Consider the following 20,392-nt stretch of genomic DNA (forward strand, 5'->3'; position numbering starts at 1 on the left):
AAAAATACAATAATTTACTCACCCAGATAACTTTGGTGTCATTACAAGTCGTTCCGACGAAATTAGCTCCAGTCGAGAGCCGCGTATATACGTATAATGCGAGTACATGGGGCAGCAGAATGCAGCCTCTAAATAACACATTATCTGCCGCGAAACTCGTTCATTTCACCAATATTTAGTTATGATACGCTAGTGCTATTCCCCTCTGAGTCCGGGGTTAGCTGTTATCAACATCCGGGGTCTGTAGGTTGACCTACTGACCTCTGACCTGGATGTTGCTACCGCTAATGCTACGGTTCGTTTCTGCGTGTTTCCGACTTGTCAGAACAAAACGAGCAGCTGGATGAAGTTCAGCTTCCACAGGCTTCCTCTCCTCAACCTGGACTCACTAAAGCTCCGGCTAGTTGAGATAAAAATGGACCCGAATGCCGAAGCAGAATGATTATTATCAGAATGAGCCGGGCAGCGCTCAGAGATGACATCATCCAGGTCAGAGGTCAGTAGGTCAACCTACAGACCCCGGATGTTGATAACAGCTAACCCCGGACTCAGAGGGGAATAGCACTAGCATATCATAACCATAGACTGTAAAAAGAATGGACGTAGCGCCCGTGACGTCACCCATTGGTTTTGGGGAGTCGTTTTTGTGACTCAAATATGGCGGCCTGAACAGCGCCATGTTGGATTGGTCGGCCGAGAACCCGCCCACTGGCCTCGAAGCAGCTGTCCACGGAGCTGCTCGGACCTGTCACTCAACGTTTCCGCGCCCTAATTGGCCAGAGTTTTAACCTAATAACAGTAAAACGGTAGAGTTAAAAAAATTCACCCCCCTCAGAGTGTGTGCGGGGGTAGAAACTATCGATTGAGACCAAAAAACGTGCTGACACCAGGCTTTTAACATGTTTATTGAGGATGTAAAGTCGGCGATTTTAACATGGGGGTCTACGGATAATGCTGCTTTCTGACACCAGCCCCCAGAGGAAGCCGGGGGGGATTGCAGTTTTTTGAACGCGGAAGTGAGCTTCACTTCTCAAACCGACAACTGCCCCCTTGATCATAACAAAATATTGGTGAAATGAACAAGTTTCTCTGCAGATAATGTGTTATTTAGAGACTCGCATTATACGGATATACGCGGCTCTCGGCTGGATCTAATTTCGTCCGAACGACTTGTAATGACACCAAAGTTATCTGGGTGAGTAAATGATCGTATTGTATGCTAGAAATGAGGTCCAGATTGTAAAAAACGGTAATTATTCTTTAACTTGTATGTGTGTCTATTACATTTATGGATATTTTTTTCTGACTTTGCATCACAGACAAAAAGACAGAGGAGGTCTGTTGACGCGGTGAAGCAACATGTTGCATCAGGAGTGAATCATCTCTCTCTCACCTCGGAGGTCCCTGTTGAAGTCATGCAGCCGTCGCACCTCCAGCTCCAGCTTGTTCCTCATGGTTTTCTCCAGGGCCTCCCTCTTGGACGAGGACTTGGCGAGGTTCTCGTAGGCTTCGGACACCAGCTGGATCTCCGTTTCCAACTGCCCAGAGAGAGAGGGGTGGGTGGGTGAAGGGAGATGCATCGTTTTGTTACTGATGTGTGATGTTTAATTTATTTCTGTGCTACAAACTTTAATTCGAAACTGAACAACACAGAAACGCATCTGTGTGTTGATTGTTGCATGTGTCACACATGAACTGGTGCCAGGTGTTTACAGCCAGATGTGAGGTTGAGAAGAGCTAGGAAACTAAATCATTTTTTTTTTATGTATCAAACAACTCAACCCTGACAGTACCCCCACATCACATCATCAACATCTGCACAAAGAACATCTGTACCACGTTTCAAAACTCTGAAAGTGTCAGAAAAGTCTCTTCTGTCTTTTATAAAATCAAAAATGGGTCATAGCGTCACTTAGACCCCAGGGAGCAGCTCAGAGAGTCTGTAAAAGCCCATCCCCTGTGATAATTAAACATTACCATGACTTAGGAATTATTTACAAGTTAAAGATTACCTTGAAAAAATAAATGAAATCAGATTATCTCCCTCACAGACTGAGTAGAGAGATTTTAACATTGTGTAATGCATAGAGAGATCATTCATGCAGAGTGATATCAGAGGCTGCAGATGAATAGGAAAACCTCTAATCTATCTGTATAGTAGAGACAGAAAGAAAAGAAATCAAAATAGTTATCTAATGAAGACTGGTACAATAAAAAATACAATGAAAAACAAACCAGCAGCTCCGAGATTCTTCAACCCATGTTTTTGGGGAATGTATAAACATGGACAAATACTGGAATAATTTCTGGTGGTTAGAGTTGAAATTGGTGTCTGTTTATGAAATACCACAGACATTTTGGGGGTAAATCTACAAGGAACAAGATCCACCATGAGGACCACTAGCTGGATAATACTGAGACAACAGTCGTATCTTGGAGTAAAGATGGACATCCTGGTTTTGTCTCTCTTCTAATATGGTATGTTAAGTTTTTCTCTTTTGTAAAACAATAAAACTTGAGTATTAAAACAAAGAAACTGTTTTTGGAGGGGGGTCTCTCTTCAGTGCGCGTGGACAGGAGAAACAGGAGCAGTAAACAACCGTCACAATGACCTGTAGGCTACATATGGACATGTCATTATTATTCTTTAAAGGATACGCCAACATTTTTTTTTCATGTCTTGCCTGACTCCCGAGTCCATGACCAGCAGATAGACACCATCCTTTCGACTGTGCGTGCAGTAACAAGGGAGATACGGGCAGAGCTGGCGCACCGCTAATTAGCTTAGCTCAAACACTGGAAGTGTATGGGTAGTGTTAGCCTGACTCCTACCCGAGCCGAAATCAGCAGTCAGAAGCTGATTTCATTTTAGCTCTAAACTCTGTAAATATATCACTTTATCAACATTTTAAACATGTTTAGGCGAGAAAGTAGCCGTTTAGATCAGCAGTGTGTCGTTAATTTGTCTAAATACCAGCTGTTTACAATTTTGTTGGGACGAATTCAGCGCTACTTAAGCTAGCCGTTGTGACCAACTCACTTCTGGTTACTTTCACAAAATAAAACACCTGTTGCCCTTTACATACAGAAAACCATGATGATAGAATTTGTGCTTTTACTTTGAAACAGGAAGCTAACCTACCCTCGATGTAGCTACTGTAGCTTGAACCTAAATAAACCGTCTTTGCTTGAACCCTCCGTTTTGACCGATCTCGTCCCGTTAGCGGCATTTGACCGCTCAAGATGCCTTACCGGAGAGTTTTGTCAGCTCTGAGACGAAGATCGGCCCGCCGGTTTCCGTTTAGAGTTGCTGAAGAGTTTCTCTGATGACTTTAGGTGGAGGCAGGCTAACACTACCCATACACTTCCAGTGTTTGAGCTAAGCTAATTAGCGGTGCGCCAGCTCTGCCCGTATCTCCCTTGTTACTGCACGCACAGTCGAAAGAATGGTGTATATCTGCTTGTCATGGACTCGGGAGTGAGGCAAGACACGAAAAAAAATTTTTTTTGGCGTATACTGTATCCCTTTAAAAAAACTCTTGTGCAGATGTTGAGATGTTAGCCTACCTTGTGCAGCTTGGTGACTTTGTCGCGGCAGGCCTCGATCTCCTGCCTCAGCATCCTGTTCTCCTCCGTCAGCACGTCGACCATCTGGTGGGCGCGCGCCATCATGGCGAAGGGCTCGCCCTGCGGGTGGGAGTAGGAATGCGGGTGGGGGAAATGTCCGGCCTGGACGGGCTGCTGCATCTGCATCTGCTGCATCTGCTGCTGTTGATGCTGTTGATGCTGCTGCTGCTGTTGAAGCTGCTGTTGTTGTTGCTGTTGTTGCTGTTGTTGCTGCTGCTGTTGCTGCTGCTGTTGTTGATACTGATGGTGTTGCTGCTGCTGCTGCTGCTGCTGGTGGTGCATCCTGGGAGTGGAGCCGTAGGGGTCGTGCGGGAAGCCGTGGCCGTGACCTCGCTGCAGGGACGGGTGCATGTTGAAGGGCTCGCCGGCTGCGTGGTGGGAGCCGGGGCTGCGGGGGCCCATGCTGGCGTACAGCTCCCCCTGGCTCTGGGGGTGCTGGTGGGGGAACGAGGCGTGGGACGCGTGGGAGGCGTGGGAGGCGTGGGAGGCGTGCGAGGCGTGGGAGGAGTGGGAGGCGCTGAGCATGCTGCTGAGGGTGGAGGACTGAGCGCGGGACAAGGAGCCCACGGAGGTGACGGACGAGGTGGGACTGTGCTGGAGAAGAGGCCTCTGGGAGTGAAGTGAACCCTCCTTACTGGACCTGGGGAGGCAAAGAGCAGAGTGGATACATCTTCTCTCTATACACATATATTTGTCATCTTATTTCTAGTCAAAACAAATCTCATTATACCTAAAATAAGACTCATCACATTAAGAAGTAGCTTGTTTTTAGACACTTTTTTACTTCTTTCAAGGATATTTTTACTTGAAATAAGTAGAAAAATCTGATAGTGGAGCAAGTTTTTCTTTCTTATTACAAGCACAAAAAACGTACAGATTTTTCTACTTATTTCAAGTGAAAATTTGTTTGAAACTAGTGAAATGATCTAAAAACAAGATAATTTTTAGGTAATTAATGAGTCTTATTTTAAGTGGAAAGAGATTTCGACTAGAAATGAGACATTTTGACAAGAAAATAATTAAATAATAATTTTACAACACTATGACTATCCTTCAGAAGAAATGTTTGAAGTATTCAAATGTTTGAAGTTTTTTTAAAACTTTTATTTTATTACAAATGAGGCACTAACATTTAAATTCCTACCTGTTCAGTGTTACGTTAAATTGTTACGGTAAATAGACATTAACATAATTTAACCCAGTTACTGTGTATTTACCTTATCTTTTTTTGGAAAGTGACGGTATTTAGGAACCTTTACGATTAATAATTGTGGCATTTTAATACCGCGATTAATTGTGAAAACAAGTAATCGTGAGTCACATCCCTAGTTCTCTACCTTCATCGTTACAAGATCAACAGGTTGTTTCTCATTGATCTCAGCCTGAGAGACTGTCATTGCTGCTGCTGCTGCTGCTGCTGCTGTGCATGTGTTTCTACATCAGCTGCCTCATGTTAACAACAGTCATCCTGATTCATCCAGCAGCTCTCAGGAGAAAAAGGAAAATCAAAGCACCGATGTTGACAATATTCTTTATCGATGTCAAACTGAGCAAATGTTCATAATAAACTGTCAGTGGAGGAGGAAGGCTGATCTGAAAATGTCACTACACACACATACAGACACACTTGCTTGTGAAGGTCAGAATAATTTGCTTTGTGTTCAGGTGCTTCAGTCTTCAGCTTCAATAAACGACTGTAAACTGACTGCACTAAACTAGAGTCACTATTATTTTATAATCAATTTATCTGCTTAAAAACACTTTAAATATTCATGATAAACCTGCTGCAGATTTTCAGTCTAATGCAAATCGATCAAACGTCTGTTTTTATAATGATGATGATGTCTGTTATGTTCAGGGTTTTTGATGGCACTGTCACAGAGAGAAGAGATGTTATGTTTTGTTTTGCAACAGAAAGGTCCTACTGTATATACACGGCATGTTGCGTTTTACAGAGGAGCGTCTAATGTCCTGCTCCATCCTGTGTCAACAACACTGAGATAAATATTCAACGCCAGTCAGACATTTCTTACATGTCACAATCATTACATAATCGCCGCATCGCAGTCGTTTGAGCTGACCACAATTATGTTGCATCTTTGTTCAAGCTGTTTCCTTCCATCTGTACACAGACATCTGGATGACACCAACAGAAATGTCATATTTCCATCACTAGTTCCACCATTTGAGGTTTGACCGATGCTCTTTCACTGACATCATCAGGTTGCGCCCTCATACATCACAAACTGATTATCTCGAGGCATTTAATTTATAATATTCAATGACCACATTTCGATGAGCGAGCTGCAAAGCCACAAGGCAAACAGAAATGCAGTTTTTATTTATATATTCTGATGTTTAATGGCAAATAAAGTCTGTTCTTTTTCTTCTTTATAAGGTGTATGTGTATTATTACTCTATATTTAGGCTTATACAGTGGCATAAAGTGATCAGAAAAAGTCGAATAAATCGTTAATCGCAATTATTTGAATCTTTTGAATTTTTTTTTCTTCTCATTTTTAAGCGGATTTAGATGAAATGTGTGGTAAAAGCACATTTTGATGAAAAAAGACAGTATTTGATATCAACTCTGTGAACAGGTATGGTAACAAGTAACACCGGTAACAATAAAGAAGAGCATGAATGGCAGATTTCTTTCTTGTTACTTGAGCTTAAACATTGACCAGTAAATCAACAGGAAATGTCAGTATCATGTTGCACTGCTGTGAACAATGAATCACAGTTCAGATTTAACAATGGTATGTTCAAGAAGATTATTTCTGAAACACTGTCTCTCTACACCAGTGTTTTGTTTTGTTTTTCAGATTATTACATTGTCTGTTTCACTCTTAATATAAAATACATAGTTAACAGCTTTTTCTTTTTTACCATTTAAATCCATCTCGGTGAGAATGACGAGGCCTCCCGTGTCTCTGTGTTCAACAACAGTGACGGTAACGATAACATTGCTACCGTGGCTGCCACATGATTCAGCGAAGTTAAGTGAAGATCAATAATAAAAAGCCCTTTGTGACACAGATCTATGTCCTTCAGTCTGGTCTGATTCACCTGCTTGTTTGAAGAACTCGTTTTTGAGTGAGGTGGGAAAACAACAGCTGTCAACTGGCTTTTCAGCAAAACATTCCTGCCTTTAACCCTCGGAGGAAAAGTCATCAAAGCCACACGGATCAAGTCCCAACCTGCCCTGCCCCGATGATTAAAATTCTGTGGCATTCACGGCTGTTTGAATCTGGTTCGCTCCTCTTACGTGAAGGAGACGAGTGTGGAAACAGGCAGGACAGGCTCTGTTCTCACCGCCCTGATAAACAATGTTGAGAAATGAAAAGTTCTCACATTTTTTATCTCTGAAAAATTTCATCTTGCTTGTTATTAAATCTCTGCAGTGTTTCTTTTATCTGTGTGTAGAAGAAACCCTGGAGCAGCATCTCGGCCTACATCATCATAGAGGAATTAAACTAAACATGAATCTGTGTCCATTTCAATTTTTGCGAGTGTGTGTTTGAGAGTCTGCAGCATGCGAGAAAAAAAAAAACCAAGGGAGGAACAGCTGGCGTTGATAATTTTGCTGGCGCCCGGCAACAATCTAACTGATTGATAATTGATCGTTTCAGTTCAGAAGTTGGCGAAGGCAAAACAGAGCTGCATGATGATCACGGGAAGCCTATGAAGAATGTGTGTCTTTGTGGATAATCTCCAACTCTGTGTTTTTATTAGTCTCCACTTCATCTCAAAGATGTGTTTTGTGGCCTCCCTACTTGCTATGGAAACCGGCGCTCAGATGACTTGAGATGGAGACACAAACCTTGTGCCAATAAAAAAAAGAAAAGGAGAAAAAAAAGGCTTTGAATTCTATGAACTATGATAAAATCAGTAGTTAAAGGTAGAGTCTGTAGATTTGTAAACACAATTTCAAACTGGGTTCCTCCTCTGGGGCCTTCAATGTTCTCCTTTGAATATTTGGTAGGCTACTACCACCAAGTGAAGCATTGGGCCCATACCGGCCGTCACCAGCAACCGGAGCCTTGAGGGCTATGCCGCGATGAGTAGGAGGGCCCCCGCTCTCGAGGCTCAAATTAGCCATATTCACAGCGTCGCTATCTTTGTTATATCATCACTCAGGGTGGGAAGACTCAACGCTGTAACATAACAACCACTGAGCTATTTAATATTCCAATGTGCACCACAACATCTGATATCAGCTAAAAATTATGCTTGTTAGCATCTTCCAGGCTTGAATAACGTGAAATATATCTAGGGTGTGGGGGCATTGACTATCCAGAGTTTTACTGCTTTCCTATTTATTTTTTTATTTTATCTATCTTATGTTAATGTTACATTATATCAACATGGTTACGTTGGCAACTTCGGCATGAAATGATCTCTGCGCCAACAGCATTAGTACGTTGATGTCACGTGAGCCAGATCGTGATAGCTCTGAGGAGGAAATGGCATTGTGCTAATGCTAATGCTAATGCTAACTAACGTTTCTGGTGCAGGTGTGATGATGCTGCGGGTTTGTTGGGTTTGTCTACAGGTGAGTGAGTGTGAAATGATTCAGATCTGTTTCCAGTCCGCTGTCAACACCGGAGCTGCTGTTTGTTAGGCTAAATGCGGTTAGCGTTAGCTTAGCTTTATCTACTAGCCTTTCCCTAGAGGCGTTACCTGGCAACCAGTACAATTGAAGGTTGGAGCGAGAGCAGGCGAGTGTGAGTGCGACACTTACTGGCCGGGAGGAATCAAACTTGTAGCTAACACCTTTACCACGTTAGCATTACCGTTAACATTAGCAGTTACAGCTAATGCCGGCTAACTTCATTTAAATCAGTTTAACTCAAATGTTGTTTACCCACCCTCTAAGTGACGTAAGGTAAGATGGCGACTGAGCTCTAGGCTTGTGTTCACCGTGGCAGCTCTCCTACTCGTAGCAGCGTAGCCTTCAAGGCACCCGGCCGTTGCCACTGCTGGCCGGGTTTGGGCCCGAAGCTCCAGCGCTTCACTCGGACTAGATTTCCTTTTTTATCACCGCTAACTGTGTATGCACCATTTCTCCTAGCTTGACGGCGTCCAGTGGCCATCCAATGTTCTAACAAGCCCATGGCGCCACGGCCACACTCCCACTTACACTGCAAAAACTCAAAATCTTACCAAGAATATTTGTCTTATTTCTAGTCAAAACAAATCTCATTACTTAAAATAAGACTCACATAAACAGACATCACATAAAAAGTAGCTTGTGTTTTGTACGTTTTACTTCTTTCAAGCATATTTTCATTTGAAATAAGTAGAAAAATCTGACAGTGGAGTTTTTCTTCCTTATTACAAGCACAAAAAACTTGCTTTCACTGGCAGATTTTTCTACTTTCTTTCAAGTGAAAATTAGTTTGAAACAAGTGAAAATGATCTAAAAACAAGCAAATTTTTAGGTGATGAGTGTCATTTTAAGTGAAAAGAGATTAGTTTTGACTAGAAATGAGACATTTTGACAAGAAATAAGACAAATATTCTTGGAAAGATTTTGAGTTTTTGCAGTGTAATCTGTGCTCTGTCATTGGCTGGGGAAAGTACGCCAACTCCCCACCCAGAAACGACCCGGCTACATCAAAACATAAAAATACAGGCACACACAGTGACAACCACGCATGAGTAGAAGCCCATAGGTGATGATTGAGGATTTCTTTTCTCTATATTTAGTTTTTTTTGGACAATCTGAAATGAGCTGATCCTCTGCAGCAGCAGCTCTCCTCTCCTGAAGCTGGCACAGACTCAAGCAAGAGTTCCCGCTCCCTCGTGCTGCTCTTCATTTTCCCGGCTCGTGTTCGTGGCCTCGTGCCAACGCAAAACTATTTGACAGTTGCACTTCAACCATCTGATCCAACCTGTGCCCTGAATGTGGATGCGTGCCAAAAAAGAGTCTGAGCTCGAAGGCATGTGCTCGAATCATTCCAACATCTGTCGTTGTTTGTATAAAGAAATCATTTGTAGGAAAAAAAACTTGTATTTGTAAATAAAATAATAATAACTTTATTTTGAGAAAAACTAATTTGATTTTACAGATAGGCTACCAGGGGGGCTGGGCTCTTTTGAGACCAAAATGTTTTTCACTATGTTTGATGATGGTAAATATTTAATCTTATGTGGAAAACCCACAGTTTTCCTATCATAAATCATTCCTTCTGTTACAGTGTCTTTGTTTAACCTCAGTCTCACCACGTCCTTTTTTTTTTTTTTTACAATTACAAATCTTTCTACTCGTGCAGCAACTTGAATTTCACCTGCAGGTTTATATCACACCTTTACAAAGGTTACTTTATAATTGCTACCTCTGAGATTACCTGTGAAAATTACTTATCAAACTCAAAAAACCTATCGACGCTAATTTGACTCTAATCTGCGCATGGACCACCCAGTCCTCCACAGGCCGGGTATCGTACCTGAAACACTGGTTTAGTTTATTCTAATAGAGAAAACTGCAGATTCCCATGGGAACAATTATGACTTTAATGACATTTGGGTTGTTTACCTTCACTAAATCTACTGTAAAACCCTCCTGAACACATTCAAACACAACTCAGTGTGAAGAGACGACAAACAGAGCTGTGAGTCTGGGTTTGTCACATGTGGATGGTTTCAAATATTTATGACTGATGCAGCTTTGTGTGTGCATGTGTGTGTGTGTTAAGGTGGGTACACACTACAGGATAATCGGGACGATCAAAGCCAGCAAAGGCCCGATTATCTGATGTTTGCATGGGACATTGTGTCCGATGTTCCTGTGGTGTGGGGGTGTGTTAAGAGTGATTCTGTCCGGTCTGATCCGCTCTGAAGGCGTCGGAAGGAGAGATCGTAAATAATGAACATGTTTATTTTTTGCGACTAGAAATCCTGTAGAGTGTGTGGGGTGTTCCGACTCCGAGCGAAGCCGAGCACGCACAGTGTGTAATGTCACCAGAATGTCACGTATACCGGACCAACAGCCAATCAAGACGCGAGTTGAGTCAGCTGACTGACTTATATTTACCTGTTGCCATGGTGACTCGCAGTACCGGGGCCAGAGCGCACAGCGCTGCTCTTGAAGCGATCTGTAATACTTGTGACTATCACTGTAACGCATACAGCCACATTCCCGCCGTCCATGACTCCATGACTTTTTTCATGGTCGTTTTGATTTTCTGTGTGTTTTTTCAGACAGCAATGGGCCGAAAACAACCACCATTGCATCTTCCTGTTCGTCCGCCATGTTTGTTTACACTGAAGGTGTGCACACAACACACTATAAAATCAGAAGAGAGAGATCTTGTGAGATCTGTCTCATCAAGTGTGTGGTCTCCTAATCTGTGAATGTTTGAGGAATCCTGTAGTGTGTACCCGCCTTTAGTGTGTTGCGTTGCATTGCGTTGCACTGCGTTGCGTTGCTCACCTGAACGATCCATACTCGGGCGGGGGCTGGTACCGGACAGGAAGCAGCTCCCTCGAGTGTTCCCTCCCTCGCTGCTCCTGGTAGAAATGTCCTCCGGGATCCTGCTGCTGCTGCTGCTGCTGCTTCGACGGCGAGCCCATCCCTTTGAACGGGTAGTCCGGCGGCGGCCCGCGGTGCTGCTGCTGCTGCTGCTGCTGCTGCTGCTGCTGCTGTGGCGGCGGCTTGTAGTAGTCGCCCGGCGGCCCCGGCGGCGGGGGCAGCTGGGGGGACAACGGGGCGCTGGTGACGGGGGCGTGCGCCTTGACGCCGCTGGTGGCCAACGACAGCTGCATGAGCCGCTCGCTGAGGGAGCGGACGTGTCCCTGCTTCAGGTCCTTCAGCCCGTCGTCCTGGTGCACCTTCCCCGCGCCGCTCACCCGCTGCACCGTGGGGCGGCCCTCGGTGCGCACCTTGCCCCCGCCACCACCGGTTACCCCGGTAACGTAGAAGGCAGCGCCGACTACAGAGGCGGCGTGCTGCTGCTGCTGCTGCTGCTGGTTGTTCTGCTGCTGCTGCTGAGGAGGAGGAGGAGGGCCGTGGCCGCGGAAATACTGCGACTGCACTTTGGCCTCTTCGTACGTGGGGAGATCCTCGGGGTTCAGGCATTGCCCCAGGCCGCCGCCGCCGCTGCTCCCTCCTCCTCCTCCTCCTCCTCCTCCTCTACCAGAGCCGAGCTTCTCCATCCCATTGTCCGTCTGCAGCTCCTGGCCCTGCGGCTCCTGGCGTGCGATATGCGGCGTCATGGAGTGATCGTCCGAGGGTCCCGAGTAGCCGCCTCCTCCTCCTCCTCCTTGTTGTTGCTGCTGCTGTTGCTGTTGCTGCAGAACATAATTGCGGCTCATCTGCTCCTGCAGGAGGCGCTGCAGGACGGTGTTGCTGCCACCGCCGCCGCCGCCACTGTTGCTGCTGTTGTTGTTGGACGACTCCTCGGCCGCGGCCCTCATCTCGGCTGCTGCTGCTGCTGCTCCACGCTGGTCGCGCACCTCATGGAAGGACAAGCTCCGCCCGCGGTCCACACTCCCTGAAGAGTGAAGAGAGTAGAGAGCGAGGAGGAAAAGGACGGAGCGAGGGTTGGATTTGAGCGAAGGGAACAGAAAGTGGAGATATTGCAGAGAAGGAGAGGAGGAGGAGGAGGTAAAAGAAACAAAAACAGAGAAAGGAGGAAACATAAATCACTCGAGTCTGAGAGTCACACGGACCGTCCACCACCTTCACTTATTAAAGCCTGGGAAAACCAACTGATGCATGATGGGACAGAACAGAACAGAGCTACATTGGGGCAAAAGCAGCAAAAACCACCAGCGAAGCCCTGAATCCTTAAACCCAAATCATTAACACCACTGATAATCTAAACCACAGAGTGACACTGGTTGAACTAAAACTATTGTGGTTGGATGACCGTTAAATCCCAATGGGACCTAGTGGGATTAAACTCTGAATATAAAATGTTTACAGTTGTTCTACTTTTCAAATCAAAAACTAAATCATCCGATTATTAAAATGGCAACTATAGAGAGCCCCGAAGCGGAAGCAGGAAGTAACGGTCGCCATGGGACCTCAACTCGGAAAAAGTCTCCATGCAAGTGAACAGGAGTCAAAGTTTTATTTCGTGATCCAATTGAATTGTGTCATGAGAAAAAAATATGACCTCTACCTGTTTAAAACATAACGTTTCATGACGAGAAATCAGCAGTTTATCATAAAACAGCAACAGAAGAATGTATTTTGTGTAAAGACGCTCCACGGACTACAGATCTACAGTAGTGTCCCACAAAAAATACGTCACCAACTGACACGGGACAGGAAGGGCGCCATGTGGTGACGTCACCTACGCCACCTGTAGTCTTTCTGGTTATGGATTCTTCGAAATTTTATTTTACTATAGTTTAGATTTCTCGGCATGAAACACAATGTTTTAAACAGGTAAAGGTCGTATTTTTTTCTCATGGCACAATTCAATCGGATCATGAAATAAAGCTTTGACTCCCGTTCACTTACATGGGGATTTTTTCCGAGTTGAGGTCCCATGGCGACCGTTACTTCCTGCTTCCGCTTAATCGGCACTCTATTGAAAATCCTTCAAAATGTCAAACACAAAGATGTACAGCTGCCAATGATTTAAAAAAAACAAAAAAAAACACTGGAAATTTAATTTAAATATTATTGAGTCATCAAAATTATATTAATCTTCTTCATATCAGTATATAACTATGTTGCCATGACGAGGTCTAACGTCAGTCATGTGAAGTCAGCCTGAAAACCAACTGAGTGAGTTCATCGTCTCACATCTGAGTTTTTACAAAACCAGGTCAGTTGACAGTCTGACTGACACGACTGGGTGCAACTACGTATAATGACAAACCTCAACTACACTGCAAAAACTCAAAATCTTTCCAAGAATATTTGTCTTATTTCTTGTCAAAATGTCTCATTTCTAGTCAAAACTAATCTCTTTTCACTTAAAATAAGACTCATCACCTAAAAATGAACTTGTTTTTAGATAATTTTCACTTGTTTCAAACTAATTTTCACTTGAAATAAGTAGAAAAATCTGCCAGTGAAAGTTTTGTGCTTGTAATAAGGAAGGAAAACTTGCTCCACTGTCAGATTTTTCTACTTATTTCAAATGAAAATATGCTTGAACGAAGTAAAAAGTGTCTAAAAACAAGCAACTTTTTAATGTGATGAGTCTTATTTTAAGTAGAATGAGATTTGTTTTGACTAGAAATTAAATTTTGACTAGAAATAAGACAAATATTCTTGGTAAGATTTTGAGTTTTTGCAGTGTAAGTGACATCATAATGACCATAAAGAAGATTATACATTAGTTACGAGTAAAGGAAACCCAGTGATCTGGATATTCTCTCACTATTATCCCCAGAAATTTGAATGATTAGAAACGTTCACACAAGCGTAAAAAGGCAGAAGCCCTGTGCGCTCAGTTAAACATCCAGTGTTGTCAAACCTGAAACCAGCTGGGATGTGGGATCGTCCAAATGTGTGACTGGTTCAGACAGAGATTTACACTTTAAACAGTTTCTAATACCTTGTTTCTAGTCTTTAAGAAACAAGTATTAAAAAAATGACATATTTGAATAGATTTCAGATCAAATCAGTGTATTTGTGGTGATTGTATTAATGTGGTTTCCTCTGACAACACTGGATATTCATACAGTAAACTCCACTGTTTCACACCTTTTCTACAGAGTAAAGAAAAAAGATTATTACATCTAGCGCTTTCTGTTATTCTTCTCATTCTCAAGGAGGAAGACGCTTTTTTGCGAAACATCTGTGGGTAAATAAAAAATCATTTCAGACAAAATGGAAAAATGTCAGCTTTGGTGGTTGTCAGCAAAACTCTTCAAGCTGAAAAGACAGAGAAGAGAAAAAAAGTGTTTATGGAGTATAAATGGGCTGGGAAGTGGAAAATTAGAGACACAGAAGATTCATTTAAAACTTCGGAAACTTTCACATTAACATGAAGCGAAAACAGGTCAACTGAAGCTGAAACCCGAGATTACAAACCTTTTCTTTAGACACCAGAAACTTAGATGTTTTAAAAGACACAATATGCAACTAGAATTTAATGATGTTGTTTTTGTTATATCATGTTATGTGTTGGATTATTAGTTTTTATCTCTATCTATGAAGTAAATAATAAAAATAAAATGGCATTTAATGTGATTAAAGCACCTCATCTTTGACTTTACACATCATCAGTGAGGATCGATAACTATCTGAGTTAGTCATTCAGTTCTGGGTCAGGGGTTGCGGTGACCTCATGTTTTCACATGATATGAATATATGAATTCACTTGGACTCAGAGAGGAACTGACTACAGGTCAAAGGTCATGGTTGACTTCTTTGTGACATTATGAGGACACATCAGGCGTTTTTATTTGATGTGTCTCGAACATGTCGGGACACGTTGTCAGGTGGATGCACCAATAACCACGAGAGGCGATGACTCTAGTTTCCAGTTAAAATTACGCACGCGGGTGGTTGGTTGGTTGTGTTAACGTGTGGCTCATATTCAATCATTTGTATGTGTGTATTTGCACTAGTTTCACTGGGGCGCTTGTTGTATCGCCTGGAAGGAGACACTGCGTTAGATTAAAAGGAACAAAAGAGTCTTTGTGCAGGAAACACCACAGATTACATGAAAGACTGTAGCATAACTGAATGCAGCAAGATGTTAACTGATATGTGTTGTAGCTATTTTTTTTTTATCATGTTATATTTTTGGGTTTTTTGGTTTGTTACTGACATCTGAATTGCAGTGCCACACTCTTTTCAGTGATTCAGGTCTGGTGCTAAGCGACTGATGGTCTGGTGGTCCAGAGGTTTGACTCCAGGTGGGAAAGAAGAATAAAACAAAAAACAATAAGGCTCTTTTAAAGGGATATGCCAATTTTTTTTTTTCGTGTCTTGCCTCACTCCCGAGTCCATGACCAGCAGATAGACACCATCCTTTCGACTGTGCGTGCAGTAACAAGGGAGATAGAGCCGTATCGCCCGTAATTAGCTTAGCTCAAACGCTGGAAGTGTATGGGTAGTGTTAGCCTGCCTCCACCTAAAGTCATCAGAGAAACTCTTCAGCAACTCTAAACGGAAACCGGCGGGCCGATCTTCGTCTCAGAGCTGACAAAACTCATCTTGAGCGGTCAAATGCCGCTAACGGGACGAGATCGGTCAAAACGGAGGGTTTAAGCAAAGACGGTTTATTTTGGTTCAAGCTAGCTACATCGAGGGTAGGTTAGCTTCCTGTTTCAAAGTAAAAGCACAAATTTTATCGTCATGGTTTTCTGTATGTAAAGGGCAACGGGTGTTTTATTTTGTGACAGTAACCGGAAGTGCGTTGGTCACAACGGCTAGCTTGAGTAGCGCCGAAACAAAACTGTAAACAGCTGGTATTTAGACAAATTAACGACACACTGCTGATCTAAACGGCTACTTTCTCGCCTAAAAATGTTTGAAATGTTGATAAAGTGATATATTTACTGAGTTTAGAGCTAAAATTAAATCAGCTTCTGACTGCTGATTTCGGCTCGGGTAGGAGGCAGGCTAACACTACCTATACACTTCCAGTGTTTGAGCTAAGCTAATTACGGGCGATACGGCTCTATCTCCCTTGTTACTGCACACACAGTGGAAAGGATGGTGTCTATCTGCTGGTCATGGACTCAGGAGTGAGGCAAGACACGAAAAAAACAAGTGTAGGCGTATCACTTTAAACACAGTAACTGCATAAATAAATCAATGCAGTATATCTTGTATTTCCTCTGTATAATGTTTGTTCTTCTGTCTGTGCTGAAACCTGATCATCAGTTTGCATTTTTGCTTTAAATCTTCCCAGAGCTATGAGCTCGTTACATCTATGTGGCATCAAGACATCAGCGATTTTTACTGCAGCAATATGTGTCTTAGTTTGTTTGTATTTTGTGGCAGCTGATGGGATGCTCTGAAACTATGAGCAGCCTGAGATAACACAACATGTAATGAACTAGTGTCCACAAACAGAAATGAGGCTGAATTCATGTAAGATAGCTGTAAATACAGGAAGAAGGTGGAGGGCCACGTCCTGAGTGACTGTTGCTGTATACAGGACAGTAGCACTCAAATGAAAACCTTATAAGCTTGAGAAAACAAAAGCTCAGTACTGTTTACTTACTGTTAGTTTTATGTAGTGTTGCACCGATACCATTTTTTGGCCCCCGATACCGATTCCGATTCCCGGCTGTGCAGTATCTGCCGATACCGATACCGTTCCGATACCACGCAGTTTGGAAAAAAATATATATAAGAGCTTTTTTTCTTCTAATACTATAATCCAGTAGAACTTTTTTATTGCCTACCTGGTAAAAATGTTTAAGTACCACGTTATTTAACCTTTAAATAATGTTGAGGGTCCAATGTAACCCATTTTTACATTTAGGAACAGTAAACACACCCCAAGCATTTTTCCTCTGACTTGACCAACACAATAGATTTGATACATGAAATGGTCTTTCCTGCCACTACACTAATGATTACTGTATATACATAAATAACAGTAGCATAAACTGATTGGTTGAACGCAGCCTGATGTAAACATTAATAAACTCAGTAACCAATCACACAGCTCCATGTTGTCCATGTGTGATGTTCAGGGACAGGTCTGAAGACAGAGCTCTGAGGTTGAAGTCCTATAATAATGAGATGAGATGAGAGACACCTGTGACAGTGACAGGTCGACTCTGTAGCTTCGTCTTGACCACACACAGCTGCAGCAGAGGAAACTCCGCTGCTCTCAGCTGCACCGCAACGAGCGCTTTTTTTTTTTTTTTTTTAATTAAGCTCCGGTAGCGACCGCGCCGACATAACGTAGCGGGATCTCTATTTAAATGTGTGCGCACCGCACTGAGCACCGCACTGAGCAGCGCACAAGGGAGAGAGGAGAGAGAGGAGGTGAAAAGAGACAACACTGTTACCTGCTGTATACTGGCCACAGACCAGTGTGTAACGAGTCAAAAAGCCGCCGTCACTGCAGCCTGAACGCAGCTCAAATCGACCCGGTGTCTCAGCACGGCGGATCCGCGTCGGTTTGGCAGCTCAGTGACGGCGGCTTTTTGACTCGTTACACACTGGTCTCTGTGTGTTAGCGATGGTACAGGCTGAGGCCAGTATACAGCAGGTAACAGTGTTGTTGTCTCTTCTCACCTCCTCTCTCCCCTGTGTGTGCTCAATGCGCTGCTCAGTGCGGTGCGCACACATTTAAATAGAGATCCCGCTACTTTATGTCGGCTTTGCTTGTTTACATTTCACAAAAAACTCCTTGAAAAGGATTAACTGCAATTAATTGAATTGTTTACATCCTTACTTGGCTTGGCATGCACTGAACACGTGTGATCACACAGCAGTGAGTGTCGGGCGAGAGAAGACACAAGGCGCAGCGTTCATATCAGTAAATGGCATCGGTGTGTCATTTGTTTTACTCGTCGATACCGATGCCAGCATTTTAGTGCGGTATCGGGCCCCCTACCGATACTAGTATCGGTATCGGTGCAACACTAGTTTTATGTAAAAAGTTGCATATTGTAGCTCCAAAACATCATTGCACTCTGTCCCTGTCTAACATTGACAGTTTTCCACTCCCCAGCACTGTAAAACTGCACGTTCACTCTCTAACACACATACATACAGCTGCCACTGCCTAACACTTCATCATAATCCAAATATTCATCTAGCAGCAGATCAAGAGGAGGAAGACAAAAAGAAAACAGCAAACACACACAGATTAAAAGTGGTGACACAGGATGAGATGGCATGACTAATAAAGGGTGACTTGAAACCATGTGTGAAATAAATGAGGTAAGAAGGAGAATATGTTCCTCTGAGAGGGGACTACACTGCAAAAACTCAAAATCTTACCAAGAATATTTGTCTTATTTCTTCTTTTATTTATAAGTAGCTTGTTTTTAGATGCTTTTTACTTCTTTCAAGCATATTTTTCACTTGAAATCAGTAGAAAAATCTGATAGTGGGGCAAGTTTTTCTTTCTTATTACAAGCACAAAAAACTCACTGTTAGATTTTTCTACTTATTTCAAGTGAAAATTAGTTTGAAATAAGTGAAATTATCTAAAAACAAGTTAATTTTTAGGTGATGAGTCTTATTTTAAGTGGAAAAGAGATTAGTTCTGACTAGAAATTAGACATTTTGACAAGAAATACGACAAATATTCTTGGAAAGGTTTTGAGTTTTTGCAGTGTACAAGTCTAAAGTGGAATGAAATGGAGATACTCAGTACTTGCACTGCAAAAACTCAAAATCTTACCAAGAATATTTGTCTTATTTCCAGTCAAAACAAATCTCATAATACTTAAAATAAGACTCATCGCATAAAAAGTAGCTTGTTTTTAGACACTTTTTACTTCTTTCAAGCATATTTTCACTTAAAGGGATAGTTCAACATTTTGGCAAATTGGCCCATTGCCATAATCGCTATAGTCATAGCAGTAGGTTCGTTACCTTTATTTGTCGGTGTAAGCTATTTTTAGAACGGAGGAGCGGAGCGGCAGGCTGTTCAGAGCTACACTATGGAGGCTAATGGAATTTCTTGGTTTCCCTCATCAAACTCATCAAATACAAAATCCCAAAACTCCAAAATGCTTTCGTGGACAAGTTGTGACCTGCACAATCACCACGCTATGAGATAATAATGGAACGTTACGAAACGGAGCCGTTTTCGAGGTAAATACAGAGTCTGCTTGCTGAAAAACTGTCCCTGAACGCAACGCGCATCAGCGGTTTTGCATGAATTTACCTCTAAAACAACTCTGTCTCGTAACGTTCTATTATTATCTCATAGCGTGGTGATTGTGCAGCTCACAACTTGTCCACGAAAGCGTTTTGGAGTTTTGGGATTTTGTATTTGATGAGTTTGATGAGGGAAACCAAGAAATTCCATTAACCTCCATAGTGTAGCTCTGAACAGCCTGCCGCTCCGCTCCTCCGTTCTAAAAATAGCTTACACCGACAAATAAAGGTAACGAACCTACTGCTATGACTATAGGGATTATGGCAATGGGCCAATTTGCCAAAATGTTGAACTATCCCTTTAAAATAATCCGACAGTGGAGCAAGTTTTTCTTTCTTATTACAAGCACAAAAAACTTGCTATCACTTATTTCAAGTGAAAATTTGTTTGAAACAAGTGAAAATGATCTAAAAACAAGTTCATTTTTAGGTGATGAGTCTTATTTTAAGTGAAAATAGTTTAGTTTTGACTAGAAATGAGACATTTTGACAAGAAATAAGACAAATATTCCTGGAAAGATTTTGAGTTTTTGCAGTGTGAGTCAATGTAGGACTTAATGTTATTTTCCACCACTGGGCATAACCAAACACTTCCTTTCTTCTCCCTTCCTCTCCCCTGTCCCACTCCCCTCTTCCCTTCCTTCCTGTCTGTACTATTCCTCCTCCTCCTCCTCCTCTGTTTCCAGCTCACTCTCCCAGATCTCCGTCTTCCCCCTCACATACCTACCTGTGTGGCTGTTCTCACGGTGATCTCCTGGTGGTGGTGGCGTCGTCAGTGGCAACAGCTGCGCATGTTGCAGAGCTGCAGCAGTGGGCTCGGCCCGGGTCGGACCAAGGGTGAAGTAAGGGCGAGAGGGAAGATGATGGGGCTGATGATGATGATGATGATGATGATGAGGCTGCTGAGGGTGGAGGTAGTCCAGTGTAAAGTGACGGTAGTCTTGGTGCAGCTGCTGGTCTTTACCTTCCAGCAGACTCAGCAGATCCTCA

At 42.9% G+C, this 20,392-nt stretch overlaps 1 protein-coding gene across 1 annotated transcript in view; it reads right to left on the reverse strand.

Annotated features, from left to right (window-relative positions):
• The window catches only part of amot (angiomotin), a gene marked incomplete at its 3' end in the record, with an annotated part of 36,847 nt that extends 16,655 nt beyond the window's left edge, over positions 1-20,192 (reverse strand). The window contains exons 1-5 of the mRNA XM_083986408.1: positions 20,130-20,192; positions 14,333-14,393; positions 11,066-12,125; positions 3,568-4,267; positions 1,394-1,538 (exon numbers count right to left, since the gene is read on the reverse strand). Of these exons, the coding sequence (XP_083842534.1) occupies positions 1,394-1,538; positions 3,568-4,267; positions 11,066-12,125; positions 14,333-14,393 (1,966 nt within the window). The 5' untranslated portion in view covers positions 20,130-20,192. The remainder of the gene's footprint in view (positions 1-1,393; positions 1,539-3,567; positions 4,268-11,065; positions 12,126-14,332; positions 14,394-20,129) is intronic.
• Between the last annotated feature and the right edge of the window lie 200 nt (positions 20,193-20,392).

The sequence above is a fragment of the Trachurus trachurus genome (genome assembly GCF_905171665.1).
Source record: "Trachurus trachurus genome assembly, chromosome: 14".
NCBI lineage: Eukaryota > Metazoa > Chordata > Actinopteri > Carangiformes > Carangidae > Trachurus > Trachurus trachurus.